At 46.9% G+C, this 16,101-nt stretch overlaps 1 protein-coding gene across 3 annotated transcripts in view; it reads right to left on the minus strand.

The window, feature by feature from the left end:
* TTLL8 (tubulin tyrosine ligase like 8) overlaps window positions 1-16,101 on the minus strand; it is a 41,891-nt gene that overhangs the window by 15,255 nt on the left and 10,535 nt on the right. For all 3 annotated transcript variants that reach the window (XM_082242455.1, XM_082242456.1, XM_082242457.1), the window contains exons 6-9: window positions 14,757-14,824; window positions 14,061-14,189; window positions 9,408-9,522; window positions 8,000-8,125 (exon numbers count right to left, since the gene is read on the minus strand). In XM_082242455.1, the coding sequence (XP_082098581.1) occupies window positions 8,000-8,125; window positions 9,408-9,522; window positions 14,061-14,189; window positions 14,757-14,824 (438 nt within the window). The remainder of the gene's footprint in view (window positions 1-7,999; window positions 8,126-9,407; window positions 9,523-14,060; window positions 14,190-14,756; window positions 14,825-16,101) is intronic.

Raw genomic sequence — 16,101 nt, forward strand, 5'->3', positions numbered from 1 at the left:
CCCATATTTCAGCCTGTCTCAGACTACATGTTGCCCCATTTTTAGGTTTCCAGCTCATGGGAAAGTACCCTAATAATGTGATACCCTTCTGATCTAGTACCATCAAGAGGACCTAGAATTTGTCGCACCTTGCTAGTGCTTAAAGAAGAGCAATCGTTCCAAAACATGGGTCTCCAGCTGGTTTTGGACTACAGTTCCCACCATCCCTGACCGCTGGTCTTGCTAGCTAGGGATGATGGGAGTTGTAGTCCAAAAAGCAGCTGGAGACCCAAGTTTGGGCAGCGCTGTTCTAGAGCTTCAAGCAGCAAATGTTCTAGGACAGCCAGTTCCCATATGAACTGTTCCATATACAGTGGAACCTCGGTTGTTGGACATAATCTGTCCGAAAGACTGTTCACCAACTGGGGCTGCATGGGCTGTCAGCAAGTTCAATGGGGGAAATTGAAAAACGCACCTCGGAAGCCGTTCGACTTCTGAGACGCGTTCGAAAATGGAAGCAATTACTTCCGGGTTTTCGGCATTCAGGTTCCGAATTGTTCAGATTTCAAAACGCTTGAAAACTGAGGTTCCACTGTACTAAGATTAATTAGGCCAGCTTTGTCCAGATACCTTGATTTAAGAAGTGAGATTAGTGGTTTCTAAGACATGCATGTAAGATCTTGGAGTGGCACATCTGTCAGGCACCTATGTCAGATTTTTAAGGAGTCTTTTAAAATGTATATTTCCTTTGCCCAGATCTTGAATGATCAAAATATGACATTTAATGATTAGCACCCAGGATTAGTATAATATATAATGTATAATATATCGACCAATGGAAACTTCTAGGTCATAAGGGTTTCCTTTCTGACATATTATTGACCACCCAGAACTGTTTTTAAAAAAAATGTATATGTGATTTTATATAATTTTAATCTTGTTTTGAGCTTTTACATTTTGTAATTGGTGTTTTTGTCTTGATAGTGGTCATTGACCCTAATAAAATGACTTGCACCTGTGCTTGTACAATAGCTGGTGGATTTTACACATTTCTAAATTGTTTTATGGAGTTCCTGTTTGGCTGCCATGGTGAACGGCTGTACCCATAACAGTGGAGCCCTTTCGTGTGGATAACAAGGATAATGTGGGAGTAATTATCCTCCCAACCCAACCCCCCAGGGTCGGGGGGAGCAGCCCACCCGCAGATTGTCCAATACCTGCTGCCCATCCTGAAGGAACGCGGGGGGCAGGGGGAGCAAGGTGCAACGCACCATGTGTCTTTGGAACTCTCCAGAGCCGGTGCCATGAGCAGAGGACACCTGTTTTTTAAGATAAAAAAATCGGACTTAATTAACAGGCATGCTCTGAACTAGCGGGGATAAAATAACTTGCTAATTTAACCAGCCGCTGAGAAGGACTTGATCTGGAGAAAGACTTTTGTCATAATATGTGAGTTAAGCTAAGCTTAACTACAAAATGGACTGTGTGAAATTTTGACTGGCAATGACCATTAAGGGAAAGATGAAAGGAATTTCTGATTGGAGTTATTGTGTTAGTGCAGAGGCACCATCTCATTAGCAGCTGGAAAGAGACCAAAGAGAACAATTCTGGATATCTGCCCGGGATGAATGGTGGACTGTAACACAGTTAAAATTATCCCTGTGAGCAGAAAACGAAAGTAACATCGCTGAGGAGCAAGAACAACAGCACAAAGGACTGACCCGCTTGTTGAATTAACTGATGGATTAATTATATAGCCCCAGGGGGAGGTGAGCAGGATTTAATAATAATAATAATTTATTACGGCCGTAGGCCCATACAGATAAAAACAAGACATAAATAACAGCTTGTGCACGTGGGAAAAAACAGCCGCTAAAACACTACTATAACAATAAAATACTATAAGATGGAATGGCATACTACGCCTTAATTAGCTTGTGGTGCTCCTTGGCAACGCTTTTGGGTAAGGACAGTGACCAGGAACCTAGCCACTTTCAGGGTCGTGTGGGTATCCTTATCCTGCAAGATTTGGGCAAGGTGGAATTTTGGTGGGGTACCCTCTAGTTTCTGTATGATTGATCCCAACAAATTTGCCCGTGGCACCTTGAATAAGGGGCAAGTGAACATAATGTGCTGAAGCGACTCCGGCGTCTCTTTTGATATATTTGTACTTGCAGTTTTACCTGGTAAACCTCCCCCGAAAGGAAACTGTTTGAAATATGCAAGCGGGACTGAAAGGGCATCCTGCTGCCATTGTGGTTTAATTGTAATACTGACTGGGTGAAGATTCTGGCAGCTACCCTCAGCGGAAGGATGCAAAGAATTCTGGAGAGGAGTTATTGTGTTTCGGCAGAGGTGCCAGCATGTTGAGAGATGGGGCGAGATTACAGAGGGAAATTCTGGATGTCTGCCAATGGCGTCTCTTTGTTTGGGATGTGGCATATTATGGCCCCTGTGAGCAGAAACTGAAAATGGAATTGCTGGAGTGTGGATAACAACAGGGAAAAATATTTCATACAGAACTCAGAAGGCGGAAGTTGAACAGACTAGTGGTTGCAAAAACAAATGAAAATTAAATGAAGGATTAACATCAGAATGGTTGATTGATTGATTGATTGATTGATTGATTAAGAAATGCAATGTAATATTAGATTATCAGCACTTCGTGAAATTCAGAGCATGGGAAGTCACCCAAAGATATATAATTTGGCATTTATATTTGGCTTTTCTGATTGTATTGTAATTTGGAATGTTTTAATGTGGTTTTAATTGGATTATTAAATTGGAAAACTTAATAAATATTATTTTCAAAAAATATATAAATTGTTTTAAAGTTGCTCTAGTCACTCTTTAGATTTATTTTTCATTCTGTTATGTATTTATTGGTTTGAAGCAACTACACTTAATTTTGATGTGATTCTAATGTGCCTTGTTTACATGTTCTAAATGCAGCTCATTTTAACCAGTAACACCTCGTGTTATTCTAACCAAGGCAGTGTCCAAAACTTTTTTCTCTTTTTTCTGAAACTGCCACACCTTTTTGGTCTTTTTTGCGTCCTTGTTCGAATTTTTTTGATGTGTTTTGCTGTTTTAAAAAGATGTGTTGCTATTATGCCATAATGCCATCACACAGAAGAAGAAGAAGCTGCAGCAGTAAAATAAAAATTAAAATGCCTCAACAGCAGCAGGAGGGGCACAGCACACAAAATACCCCACGAGTATTTATGTGGGAAGACTAAAACAGAAAATGGGCAGCATGATCAGCAGTATTTGTGGTGAGCAACGAAGCACACACTGAAAATGGTCTTGCAGTGTAGGCTATGTACACGACGTACATTTAAAGCAGGGGTGTCAAACTCAAATTCATCGGGGGGCCACATCAGCAGTTTGGTCACCCTCAAAGGGCCGGTTGTATCTGTAGGACTTTATCAAAGTTATTTTTCCTTAGGCACTGGTGTGTGTTGTCTTGAACCTATACACTATTTAATATACCTATTCCAGTACGATTTTAAATAAGAATAGAAGAAGAAATAATAATGATTTTTTAAAAAGATGACGAGATGGGCTTCCAGGCAGACTGGAGCTCCAATGGGGAGGAGACAGGAGCCTGTCCCAACAGAGCAGAGCAGAAGCAAATCTTGCCTCCCCCCGCCCTGCCGCCGCACTCAGGAGTCGGAGGATATGGAGCTGCAGTTTGGACAGCAGCAGTTTCTTCCTTGCAAGGGAGCCCCAGCGGCACTGCGGGCGAGGGTGGCCAGGATGTCCTGCTGGGGCCCCGAGCTGCTGCAGTTGCTCCTGGGGAGGGGGCTATCCGCCAAGTCCTCCGGCCCGGAGAAAGCCGATGTGTTGGCATGGGGAGGGGGGCGGTGTTTCGTAGCCAGGCTCCCGCAGCCAAGTTGCTGGCAGGCTCGCACTTTGCTCCAGCTGCCCAGATGCTGGCGCGGTCCTCTTCGGGGTGGGAGGTGCCCCTGCTTTGCGGTGTGGCACACCGCCCGCTCGCCCGGCTCCCTCCACCCCACTCTGCGCAGCTGAACCGGCAGCAGCTTCGCCTCTCCCAGCCCAGCCAGGGCGCGCCGCCTGCGGCAAGACCTGCGCCGGGTCCCCACTCTCCACTTGCCTCCGCGTTCCCTTCCCTGCCTGCCAGCCCCGCCCACCAGGGCGACCCCAGCCAGCCCCTGGCCCCGTCGCCCGCGCCCCCGGCCATCTCCTCGCCAGCTGCAGTGCCGCAGTGGCCTCTTCTTGCGGCCCGAGTGAGCGGCGTCCCAAGCGTGGCTCTCGCTCCCTGCCCTCGCTGCCAGCCTCCGCAGCTCCCTCAGGCTCCAAAAGTTGCCGCGCGCGCGACCCGCCCCCTCGAGCAGCCGCGCCTGGGAGGCTCCGAGGGGCGGAGGCAACCGGCTCCGAGCTCGGCTTCGCGGGACCACCTCCTCCGCAGCGAGCCCCGGACTGGACCGAGCGAGCAGAAAGCCTCTTTGCCCGGCCCGCGAGGCAGGCGAAAGTTGAGGGACCGGCCGGTAGGCAGGGCCGACGGGGTGCGTCGATTGGAGCCCTGTCTGCAAGCAGGCAGGGAAGGCTTCCTCGCCCTTGATGCCACAGGCCACATGACGAGGTCTGGCGGGCCGGATTCGGCCCGCGGGCCTTGTGTTTGACACCCGTGATTTAAAGCAAATTGCTTCACCCAAGGAATCCTGGGAACTGTAGTTTACCCTTCACTGAGCTACTATGCCCTGTACCCTTAACAAACTACAGTTCCCAGGATACTACAGGTGAAGGTGTGTGCTTTAATGTGCTGGCAAGGAAGAGGGAAATTAGGATTTGAGAGACAGCGTAGAACAGAGCATGATTGGAACTGTAGCTTCTGAAGCAAGGCCTAAAACACAAAACTAGGTAGTAGATTGAGGGTTGGACTAAGACTCGTGACATAAAGGTAAAGGGACCCCTGACCATTAGGTCCAGTTGAGAACGATTCTGCGGTTGCGGTGCTCATCTCGCTTTATTGGCCGAGGGAGCCGGCGTACAGCTTCCAGGTCATGTGGCCAGCATGACTAAGCCGCTTCCAGCGAACCAGAGCAGCACACGGAAATGCCTTTTACCTTCCCGCAGGAGTGGTACCTATTTATCTACTTGCCCTTTGACTTGCTTTCGAACTGCTAGGTTGGCAGGAGCAGGGACCGAGCAATGGGAGCTCACCCCGTTGCAGGGATTCGAACTGCCGATCTTCTGATCGGCAAGCCCAAGAGGCTTAGTAGTTTAGACCACAGCGCCACCCGTGTCTCTAGGACCCAGGAGAACGGGGTTCAAATCCCCAACAGGCCATGAAGCTCACTGGGGAATATTGAGCCAGTAGCTGTCTCTCAGCCAAACCCACCTCACAGGTTGTTGTGAGGATAAAACGGGGAGTCGGAGAGCCGTATATGCCACTTAAAACTCCTCAAAGGATAGATAGATAGATATAGATAGATAGATAGATAGATAGATAGATAGATAGATAGATGGTAAAATAGAATGAAAACTACACAACAATTCCATCAAAAGTGCATTTTCTCCTGAAACCAATACTTTGACACCAATGCTTTCTCATTAACAAACATGTTTGTGTTTCCCTTTTTCACTACAGTGGTACCTCGGTTTACGAACTTAATCCATTCTGGAAGTCTGTTCTTAAACCAAAGCATTCTTAAGCCAAGGTGTGCTTTCCCATAGAATGTAATGGAAAATGGATTAATCCGTTCCAGACGATGAAAAACAACCCCTAAAACATTAGTTTAACTTGAATTTTACTATCTGTTTTTTTAAAACATAATTTTTATTAACAGGCCAATCATATCACATTATTTAAAATCACATTAATTCCAAATTATACAGCCAAATTTTTCAATTTTGTTGGGGGTACCCATACATCAAGCTCCGAACGAGGATCCAAACATCACTTCTATTTCTGCTTTAATTAAACAGTTCTATCCAGATAGTCTCTCTATTACTTTCTTCATCTTCTTGTTGTTGTCATATATTCCTTTCTTTGCGATCTCTGATAATCTTCACAGGCAGGTTGGAAGCAAACATCGTCTGTGTGGGTTTTACACACTCCACAAGTCGTATCTCATAGGGACAGCCGCCATTCCCCTCCTCCTTCAAAGGTTTATCTTCGGTCTGCCCTTTAGTTTTCCCAGGCTTGTAAAATATCTCATAGAGGGCTCTGCCAGGTTAAGATCAAATTCCAATCACCATTCACATTCCAATAATCCTGGTTCTCCTCCCCCTGTCTTTACAAGCCTGTCTTGCGAGACGCCATTTTAAAACTGCGTCATAGAATTTTTCCATTCTCCGATATTTACCAATCCTCTCTTCATTCATCATTAATTCATTCCACACAGTTTTTAAATTCCTGCTTGTGTAATAAAATACAGTGATTCTTCTTTCTTTGGGGTGGAGGGTTATTAATATTCACATAAGGCAAAGAAAAGTTTTTTCCTCCACCACCCCCCCTTCTTCACTCCAGACATACCAATCTCTTAATGGCGCTTCATCGCTTGATTTATTTGTCCTTGCCCGCCGCTCCGATCCCAGAGATCCATTAATCAGCAGTCTTATCTCCCGACCTTTGCTTGATGTATGTGCTTTAGCATCTTCCAATTATATATTTCCAATTGTATTTTCGAGCTAAAGCGAACCAGCACGCGCAGATTGGAGACAGCGTCCGGGAAGAGCCGACTTCACCGAGGGCTGGTGCCAAGTGACCGGGGCACGCCCTTCTCTCGAATCCAGGGGTGCATTATGGCCACTGCTGGCAAGGCAGTCCCCCCCATCTCCTGGGGGGGGGAAGGCTGCATACTTCCCATAGCAGTATCTTAATTACCTCGTGTGGGTTGGAGAGATGTTATTGTCGGCCATCTTCCAATGCGCCACCTGGTGGCCCCCCCCCTGAATTTTACTATCTAACAAGATCATTGATCCATAAAATGATGGCAATAATCAATGTACTGTACTATAAAATAAATAAGACAGTATTGTAGGTGATTAAAAAAAAAAATCCTTACGTACACTGATGATAGCCATTGTTTGGATGGGGGGGGGGCTTTTATCCATTTCTGCAGTCACACAATCAACCAGTAGCTGAACTGGGTTCCACACAGCCACAAAAACAAGTCACAAAAAAGAAGTCACAAGCCACAGTTACAAGTCTGTCCCATAAACGCAAAAAAAGCAAAAAAAGAGAGCTCCAAATATCACCTCTATGTTGTGTGGGTGCTCGGGACTCAACAGCCGACAGACTCAACAGGAAGCCTCTGATTAGCAGCGGGGAGCTCAATTTACAAATGGAACACACGCATCAGGAAGCGAAACATGTTCTTATTCCAAGGCAAAGTTCACAAACCAAAACACCTACTTCCGGATTTGCAGCGTTCTTATTCCAAGTGGTTCATAAACTAAGCTGTTCTTAAACCAAGGTACCACTGTATCTTAGAACTGTAGAGAGAATTGACACTGCATACACACTCAGTTATTTTCCTGAAATCTCAAAGTCGGGGGAGGGGCTATTGTTTGTATACGTGTAGCTTTCTTGTTTCAGCAGCCACAACTTTTGTAGCTGGAGTCAGTCAGGGTTCTGCCCTCCCAGGCCAGGTTGAGGAAAGGACTGCAAGGCAAGGAGCAGGTCTTCCAGGGCTCGCAGCCAAGATGGTTAGCTATCTGACACAATTTAGTTATCTGACACAATGTCAGATAACCTCTCCACAAACCAACCAGAATGAAGGCACAATAAACTGTGGATGTCGGAAAACCTCTCTGCAAACTTTGTGCAAAGAAATCAGGCTGAGGGCTCAATAAATAGGTCATCTGCAAGCAACCTTAGTCTAAATCAAAATTTAAAATAAGAGCACACAAAATACTGAATTAACTGTTTATCTTAGCTTGTCTATTAACAATGGCTTTTGAAGGTTTTCCCTCCACTCGCCAACAATGTCAGATGAACATTTTTTTAAAAAAAAAACATTGTAATATTAATACATCAACTAAGCAATACCTTTAGTGGAAGTCTCATCTTCCTTATCAGCATTTTCTTTACTTAGCCTGTTACAGGTATCACCCGAAATACGTAAATTGACAACCCATTTGATTATGGAAGATGCTGCTGTTTTCCTGAAGTCATCTGAAATAAATGACATACGATTTTGGACTTTGTCCCATTAAGCAAAACACAACTTAAATGGCAGAGCCCTGGGGATTTTTGTAAGAATTTGGTGAGAGCATTACAAAGTCTACATAAATCCAGGGCAACTTTTAGTTCTGCAAGTGTGTTCATGGACAGGGTTGGATATAGGTTTGATGAGGCCCTGAGCTACTGAAGGTAATGGGCCCTTTATGGGCCCTTTATACGTCCAAATGTCCTTTCTCAACAAATTGCCACTGTTTTTTGTGTTGAATATATGCTATATGGTAATTTATGGACCTAATAGGTATAGTGGTACCTCGGGTTAAGTACTTAATTCGTTCCGGAGGTCCGTTCTTAACCTGAAACTGTTCTTAACCTGAAGCACCACTTTAGCTAATGGGGCCTCCTGTTGCCGCCACGCTGCTGGAGCACGATTTCTGTTCTCATCCTGAAACAAAGTTCTTAACCCGAGGTAATATTTCTGGGTTAGCAGAGTCTGTAACCTGAAGCATATGTAACCCGAGGTACCACTGTATCTAAAGCTATTTGCACATAGCAAATAGGAGCCTACGCAACACAAAACACCGTTGCTGTATGTACTGTAGGTTTTATTTTATTTGTTTTTTATCTTATATTTTGGAAATGTACATCCAGGTTTTTTCCCTTTAATTTTTTGGGGAGCCGTCAAGAGAGTGGGGCCCTAAGCTATAGCTTGTTTAAAGGTAAAGAGACCCCTGACCATTAGGTCCAGTCGTGGCCGACTCTGGGGTTGCGGTGCTCATCTCGCTTTATTGGCCGAGGGAGCCGGCGTACAGCTTCTGGGTCAGCATGACTAAGCCGCTTGTGGCAAACCAGAGCAGTGCACGGAAACGCCGTTTACCTTCCCTCCGGAGCGGTACCTATTTATCTACTTGCACTGGTGTGCTTTTGAACTGCTAGATTGGCAGGAGCTGGGACCGAGCAACAGGAGCTCACCCCGTCGCGGGGATTCGAACCGCCGACCTTCTGATTGGCAAACCCTAGGCTCTGTGGTTTAGACCACAGCGCCACCCGCGCTTATTTAGCTTATTTAGTTAGTTAGTTAGTTAGTTAGTTAGTTAGCTTATACGTAAATCCAGCACTGTTCATGGATGGCCTGCATGAGTCACTGAACATGCCCCCCTCAAAGGAAAATAACTGTGCATGTTTAAAAGTAAGCATATAAAACATTTCTGACTACCAAGGCTAAAACCGTGCCACATTCCCAAGACCGAAAGGAAAGAAATTTAAAGCAACTCACCAATAAAATCTATTTTCTCGTCGTCCATGCAAATGCCGTAACACCGAGGGAAGAAAGCGTTTGGGTTGGCTGACACATACCATGGCAAATTCCTCATATGCAAACAAAGCCCAATCTTTAAATAAAACAAGGGTATTACCTGAGGGTGGTTGCTTTAATAGACACGTGCAAGTCAAAAGAAAAAGGAAGGATTCTGTGATTCTAAGAAAACAATCCTGCCTCTCTCCAAATGTGTAAAAATGATATATGTACTAAGTCTGCTTACGGAGTGAGATCCCATTGCTCTGTCCCAGCTCCTGCCAACCTAGCAGTTTGAAAGCACCCCAGCGCAAGTAGATAAATGCCATATTTTTCCATGTATAAGACGATGCTTTTTGTTAAAAAAAAATAGGCAAGAATTGGGTGTTGTCTTCAGATAGTGAATGCAGAAGGGGGACGTGTGATTAATGGCAGCAGCAAGCAGAAGATTGGCAGCAGCGATTGGGCGGGTGATTGGGGGCTGCGGGAAGGTCTGCTGGTGATTGGCTGTGGCAATTGGGCAGGCAAATAGCGTCTGTGGCAAGTGGGTGGGTGGGCTGTTGGTGGCGGCGAGCAGGCAGACAATTGGCGGCTGCGGCGAGGTGTGCAATTGGCAGTGGCTGTGGCAAGTGATCGGCAGTGGTGGGCAGGCAGGTGAGCGATTGGCCTACCCCCCCCCCCAAAAAAATAAAGCTAACTTAATTTCTTAATTTTGGGTTAAATGAAATAGGGGTCGTCTTATACATGCAGTGGCGTAGCGTAGGTTCTCAGCACCCGGGGCAAGGCAAGTAATTTGCGCCCCCTAATCCGTGGATTTTAGCACTCGAGTCTCTTCCACGCCCCCCCCCAAGATGTTGCGCCAGGTGCGGCAGGCCCCCCCTGCACCCCCATGCTACGCCACTGCTCCCACCACAAGTCTTCAGGACAGCCATCCGAAGGCTGGCGTGGGGAGAAGGTCTCTCCGCCCCACCGCCAGGCTTCAGAGCAGCCTTCCGAAGGCTGGTGCGGGAAGAAGGTCTCTCCGCCCCACCGCCAGGCTTCGGAGCATCCTTCCGAAGGCTGGCGCGGGGAGAAGGTCTCTCCGCCCCACAGCCAGGCTTCGGAGGAGGTCCGAGGACAGTGGGGTTCCTGCTTCCTCGAGGAGGGCCGGCCAAACGCGCCCCCCCAAATGTTGCGCCCGGTGCGGCCGGCACCCCTGGCACCCCCCACGCTACGCCACTGTATACATGGGGGCGTCTTATGCATGGAAAAATACGGTCGGTACCACTGCAGAAGGTAAATGGCGTTTCCATTTGCTCTGGCTTCCACCACGGTGTCCCATTGCACCAGAAGCGGTTAAGTCATGCTGGCTACAAGACGCTGAAAGCTGTCTGTGGACAAACGCTGGCTCCCTCAGCCTGAAAGTAGAGATGAGCGCTGCACCCCATAGCTGAATTCAACTGGACTTAACCATCCAGGGCTCCTTTACTTTTACCCTTTTTATTTTACTCTATCAGGTACTTCTCCTGCCTGCAATCCACTGCAGTCTTTGGACACATGTATCCAGAGATCAGCCTTCGTTTTTAAATTACATTTTTACTCTGCTTTCTCTCAGAGGAGCTTGCATACGGTTCCCATCGAGGGAGTTTACATGACCAGGCCTTTTGGGCTTCAGCAGTACTGTGGAAGGAGTGTCAGAAAAACACCCTGGCTGTTTTTGGGAGGTGGGAGCAGAGTCGTGACCCATCATGGCCCTTACCAACCATGCACTCAGCATGCATAAAGAATTGGCAGTCAGTCAGTCAAGTTTATTGCTTATAGCCAAAGGCCGCTGCAATGTATACAACGTCATTCAATAAAATATATACTAGTTTGATACAAAACCTAAAACATTTGTATTGTCAAAACATGACCTGATCCACACAAAATTATAAAAACTCCTTAATATACAAATTAAAACATTAGACATTAAAATTTATAAGCTAAAATCACCACTGGGCCACTAATATATTAAAAGTAATGTTAAATAATACAGTAGACAATTATGTACAAGGTTTAGTGATAAAATTACAACTTGGTGTAAGGTAAAGGGACCCCTGACCATAAGTTCCAGTCACAAACGACTCTGGGGTTGCGGAGCTCATCTCGCTTTACTGGCCGAGGGAGCCGGTGTACAGCTTCCGGGTCATGTGACCAGCATGACTAAGCCGCTTCTGGTGAAGCAGAGCAGCGCACGGAAACGCCGTTTACCTTCCCGCCGGAGCGGTACCTATTTATCTACTTGCACTTTGATGTGCTTTCGAACTGCAAGGTTGGCAGGAGCAGGGACTGAGCAACTGGAGCTCACCCGGTTGCGGGGATTCGAACCACTGACCTTCTGACTGGCAAGCCCTAGGCTCTGTGGTTTAATCCACAGCGCCACCCACATCCCTTACAACTTGGTGTAGATGGGGTCAAATAAATTCCGCATGCATAGGAGCATTGCAGCATTCTGGTGAAAATTGCTGCCGTTGGTGGGTTTTGTAGGTGGACAGGAATGGAAATCGATCAAGTGAATGCCATTGGTATTTGTAAGAGCCTTATGCATCATTGAAGCGGCCTCCGAGGTGATTTCTGATTTCCTAATGGGATGGAAGAGAGTTTGCCAGCAAGCAAGCACTTTGGCTCTGTTTTTTCTCCTGTACAGCAGCATCCCTTCCATTCAGGAAACGGTGCTGTCCAGACCCAAAACATGGTGCAGTGATGCAAACGAAGGAATTAGACCAGGGGTCGGCAAACTATGGTCCGTGAGCCAGATCCGGCCCAATTGCCCTCAGGATCCAGCCTGCGGACATTCTGTGGGTCAGCAATTCTGTTTGTTATTTGTTTCCATTAAATTTTTTTCAGCGCTGCCATTTTGGGTGGCGCCATTTCCCCCCCTCTCTCACACACACTGCAGTGCCTCCTCCCTCCCACCTCCCCCCCCCCCGCTGTTATGTACTAAGCTTGGATCCTAGAACAGTAGGCAAGTAGGATCCTAGAATGCAACAACTGATTGGCTTGCAGGAAAAGACCAATCAGACTCCAGGAGGAAGTTAATCACCCTATTAGGCTGGTAGGATCGTAGAATGCAACAACTGATTGGCCCACAGGAAAAGACCAATCAGGCTCCAGGAGGGAAGCAGAATCAGCCAATCAGATGGGACTCATTGTGTAAATAATGTATATAAAAGCCTGAGGTTTGGGGGGCAATTCAATCACTGTTTTACAAGCTGCAATAAAGAGCATGAAATCACTACAGGACTCTGAGTATATTTCACCTGCGTAGTGGAGGAAGGGGGCTGGGATGAGCTGGCTGAGCGCCATTTTGGGGAGCGCCTTTCCGGAGCCAGCCAGCCCTTTCAGATTACTCATCCCTCCACCACCGCCAACATCCTCTGCCGCTCGCAGGTCTGGGGGACGGTGAACCAGCCCCCTCCAAAAAATGCTTGCTGACCCCTGAATTAGACCAAGGCACTCGCCCATTGCAAAGGGCCGGTTAACAGTAGATACCTTATGCATATAAAATTCTGCAAGGAAAAGGTGGCAAGCGTTGGAGAAAATCAGGAAGGAGGTGGAAGCTGACAAGTGACAGCTTGCACTCTGGGTGGAACAATACAATCCTTCTAAACAAGATGAAAGCAGAGGTTCTCAGCAGCTGCTTTTTACCGTATTTTTCGCTCTATAGGACACACTTTTTCCCTTCCAAAAATGAAGGGGAAATGTGTGTGCGTCCTATGGAGTGAATGCAGGCTTTCACTGAAGCCTGGAGAGCGAGAGGGGTCGGAGCACACCGACCCCTCTCGCTCTCCAGGCTTCAGGAAGCTATCCGCAAGCCTTCGGAGCACTGTGGGAGTGCCCACCGCGCTCTGAAGGCTTGCAGATAGCAGCCTGCAGCCCGAAGCCCGGGGAGCACTGCGCAGCGCTCCCAGGGCTTCAGGCAGATATCCGCAAGCCTTGGGAGCCGGGTGGGAGTTCCTGCCGGGCTCCCAAGGCTTGCGGACAGCAGCCTCCAAACCCGACCTGGTTTGGAGGCTGACGGTGGGGGAAAGCAGTGCTTCTCCCCACCACCAGCCCCACAAGCTTGGGGGACAGCGGGGAGGCGGAGCGCCGCCATCCCACTGTTCCCCAACCTGGTTTGGAGGCTGGCGGTGGGGAGAGGCGCTGCTTTCCCCACCACCAGCCCCACAAGCTCGGGGGACAGCGGGGAGGCGGAGCGCCGCCATCCCGCTATTCCCCGACCTGGTTTGGAGGCTGGCGGTGGGGGAAAGCAGCGCTTCTCCCCACCACCAGCCCCACAAGCACGGGGGACAGCGGGGAGACAGTATCTTGTAAGTGGTATTGATCAGTAATAAGTGTAAAAAATCAAAGCTCACACAATTAGGATGTGTTCCCTAATCAATACCAATGCTGAGCATTCTTTTTTGTTGGGGGTGGTTTCTCACAAAATGGGTGATAATATGTTTGGGAATTCCTAAAATTCCAAAACAATGTGGGGGATGGAAAGCACCGATTCGGCTACAAGACTGCTTTTCTTGCACAAAAAATCCCACACGTTGTTTTCTTTACAGTTCTGATACCAGAAGTCAGCCGCTGCTGTAATGACAAGTTATCCTACCCACTATTTACACTACTTACTTTAGTTGTAAAGGAGCCAGTTCTTGCATAATGGTTCAGCATCTGATCAATGTGGAGATTATAATAATCGACGGCATCCTTTTTTATCGTCCAGTAAAAGGTAGTTTCTTCATTTCTTACCAACCTAGACTGGCCCAAAGAAGACTGCATTATGATTCCACCAGGAAACTCCTATCCTATTAACCCAATATTTATTTATTTCATAAAAATTTATCTACTTGCACTTTGATGTGCTTTCGAACTGCTAGGTTGGCAGGAGCAGGGACCAAGCAATGGGAGCTCACCCCATCGCGGGGATTCGAACCGCCGACCTCCTGATCGGCAAGCCCTAGGTCTGTGGTTTAACCCACAGCGCCACCCGTGTCCCCCATGAGAGGACTGCCAGTATGCAATTGGAAATGAGGTGATTAAATGCTCCAGTCAACCCATCCAGACAAAACGATCCTTGCTACATCTCACATGGCTGTGGTGGCTTTGAAGGTTTGGGGAAACTGCAAAATCTTTCAGGGGGAGCCTGAAGGAGGCGGAACCTCAAAAACAGCCCATTGAGGACGAAGCTTGCTCCATGGCCAAAATATTTTGCCCAGCGGTGGAGAGGTGTGTAGAAAACCAGGGGAATGAAATCCAGAGCAGATTTCTCATATGTATTTCACAAAGGTTGCTTCACCGGAGCGCTCATTACCTCTGTAACCTTACCATTATATCATGGATGTCATTTGAATTGGCAATCTGACCTTCCTCATCACGCAAAGTAGTTTTGCTTTCTTTTCAGAGAGCCGTGAAAAATAACAGAACAGGAATCATCAGTGTGTTGTTTTCAGACAAATCAAGGAGATTGCAGCAAATTAAATTGAGCAGGAACTCATAGGAACTGAGTTCCCTTACCTTTTAAAAATTAATTAATTACCCAATTCCTGAGCCAAAATTCCACCTATATCTGTAATCAATAAAGTTGTGGCCATTTCTAATCCAGTTTATTAATCCCATTTTACAGTTAGCAACTCATTCTGCTGAAAAAGTTTGCTGACCCCTGCCCATATGGCAACCCACGTCAGAATTGTTGTTTTTTGGGCAGATTTACTTTTTTAAAAAATAGCTCAAAAACTAATGGGTGGGGGGAGATTTTAGTGTCCAGATTTTCACTTTTTGAAATATGGCAACCCTAGCTAAACTTCCTTTCTCCTTGAACTGAGTGACTGACCACCATGTGATTCTTCATCTCGGGGTAAAAATGAAGGTTTTCAAATTTGATGGGAGAGATGAGGAGATTTCACCCCTCCCATACCCAAGAATCTCCTCATGGTCTCTGCTGACTCTCCAGAGAGGAGGAGGCGTGTCCTGCCTATCTACTTATTCTGCCCAGCAACATATCTCTGTGTGTGAGAGAGAGTCAGTCAGTCAGTGTATCGGAGAGAGTGAGAGTGTTAGAGATCCTAGAGATAAGATTGCTGCTAAGAGCAGCTGCAGACTCTCAGTGTAGCATTGATTTATGCCTAGAATATTCAGCTCTGTATATAGTTTTGTATCATAGTTGTAGTTACAGAATAAAAGGAAGATATTCTACAGAGCTGCTCTCCGAGTGGTTTATACTCTGCAAGACTCTGCAAAACTCTGCTGCGCAACGACTGTATTATTGAGACAGTGAATCCGGTGCTCTCAGCTCTAAGCTGTGAGTCCACAGCACCGTGACCTGTTCCTGTGAGAAAGGAGGTCTCTGGCGGTGCTACCCAGCTCGCCTAGCCCAGTTGGGGTTGAGGTGCATGAGTCCAGTTGGTGCACTGGCTCTAGGGCGATGCTGACAAGAAATAGTTACTACACTGTAGTGTTGAGGCAAACTGACCCCCAACATGTATTAAGCATGGGAGAAGTCTAGTTTCACAGTACAAAACTCATCTGAATTAAGAACTGAAATCTCTTTCTTTCCGCAAACAGCATATCCATATATGTATGTCCTGTCCACCGGCTCTTTTTTCACCTGCGCGGATTTTAAACATTTCGTGAGCGGGCCTTCTCCTTAGCTAGCTAGAATGTTTGTGAGCAT

The sequence above is a fragment of the Podarcis vaucheri genome (assembly GCF_965113315.1).
Source record: "Podarcis vaucheri genome assembly, contig: SUPER_10_unloc_1, whole genome shotgun sequence".
Taxonomy (NCBI): domain Eukaryota; kingdom Metazoa; phylum Chordata; class Lepidosauria; order Squamata; family Lacertidae; genus Podarcis; species Podarcis vaucheri.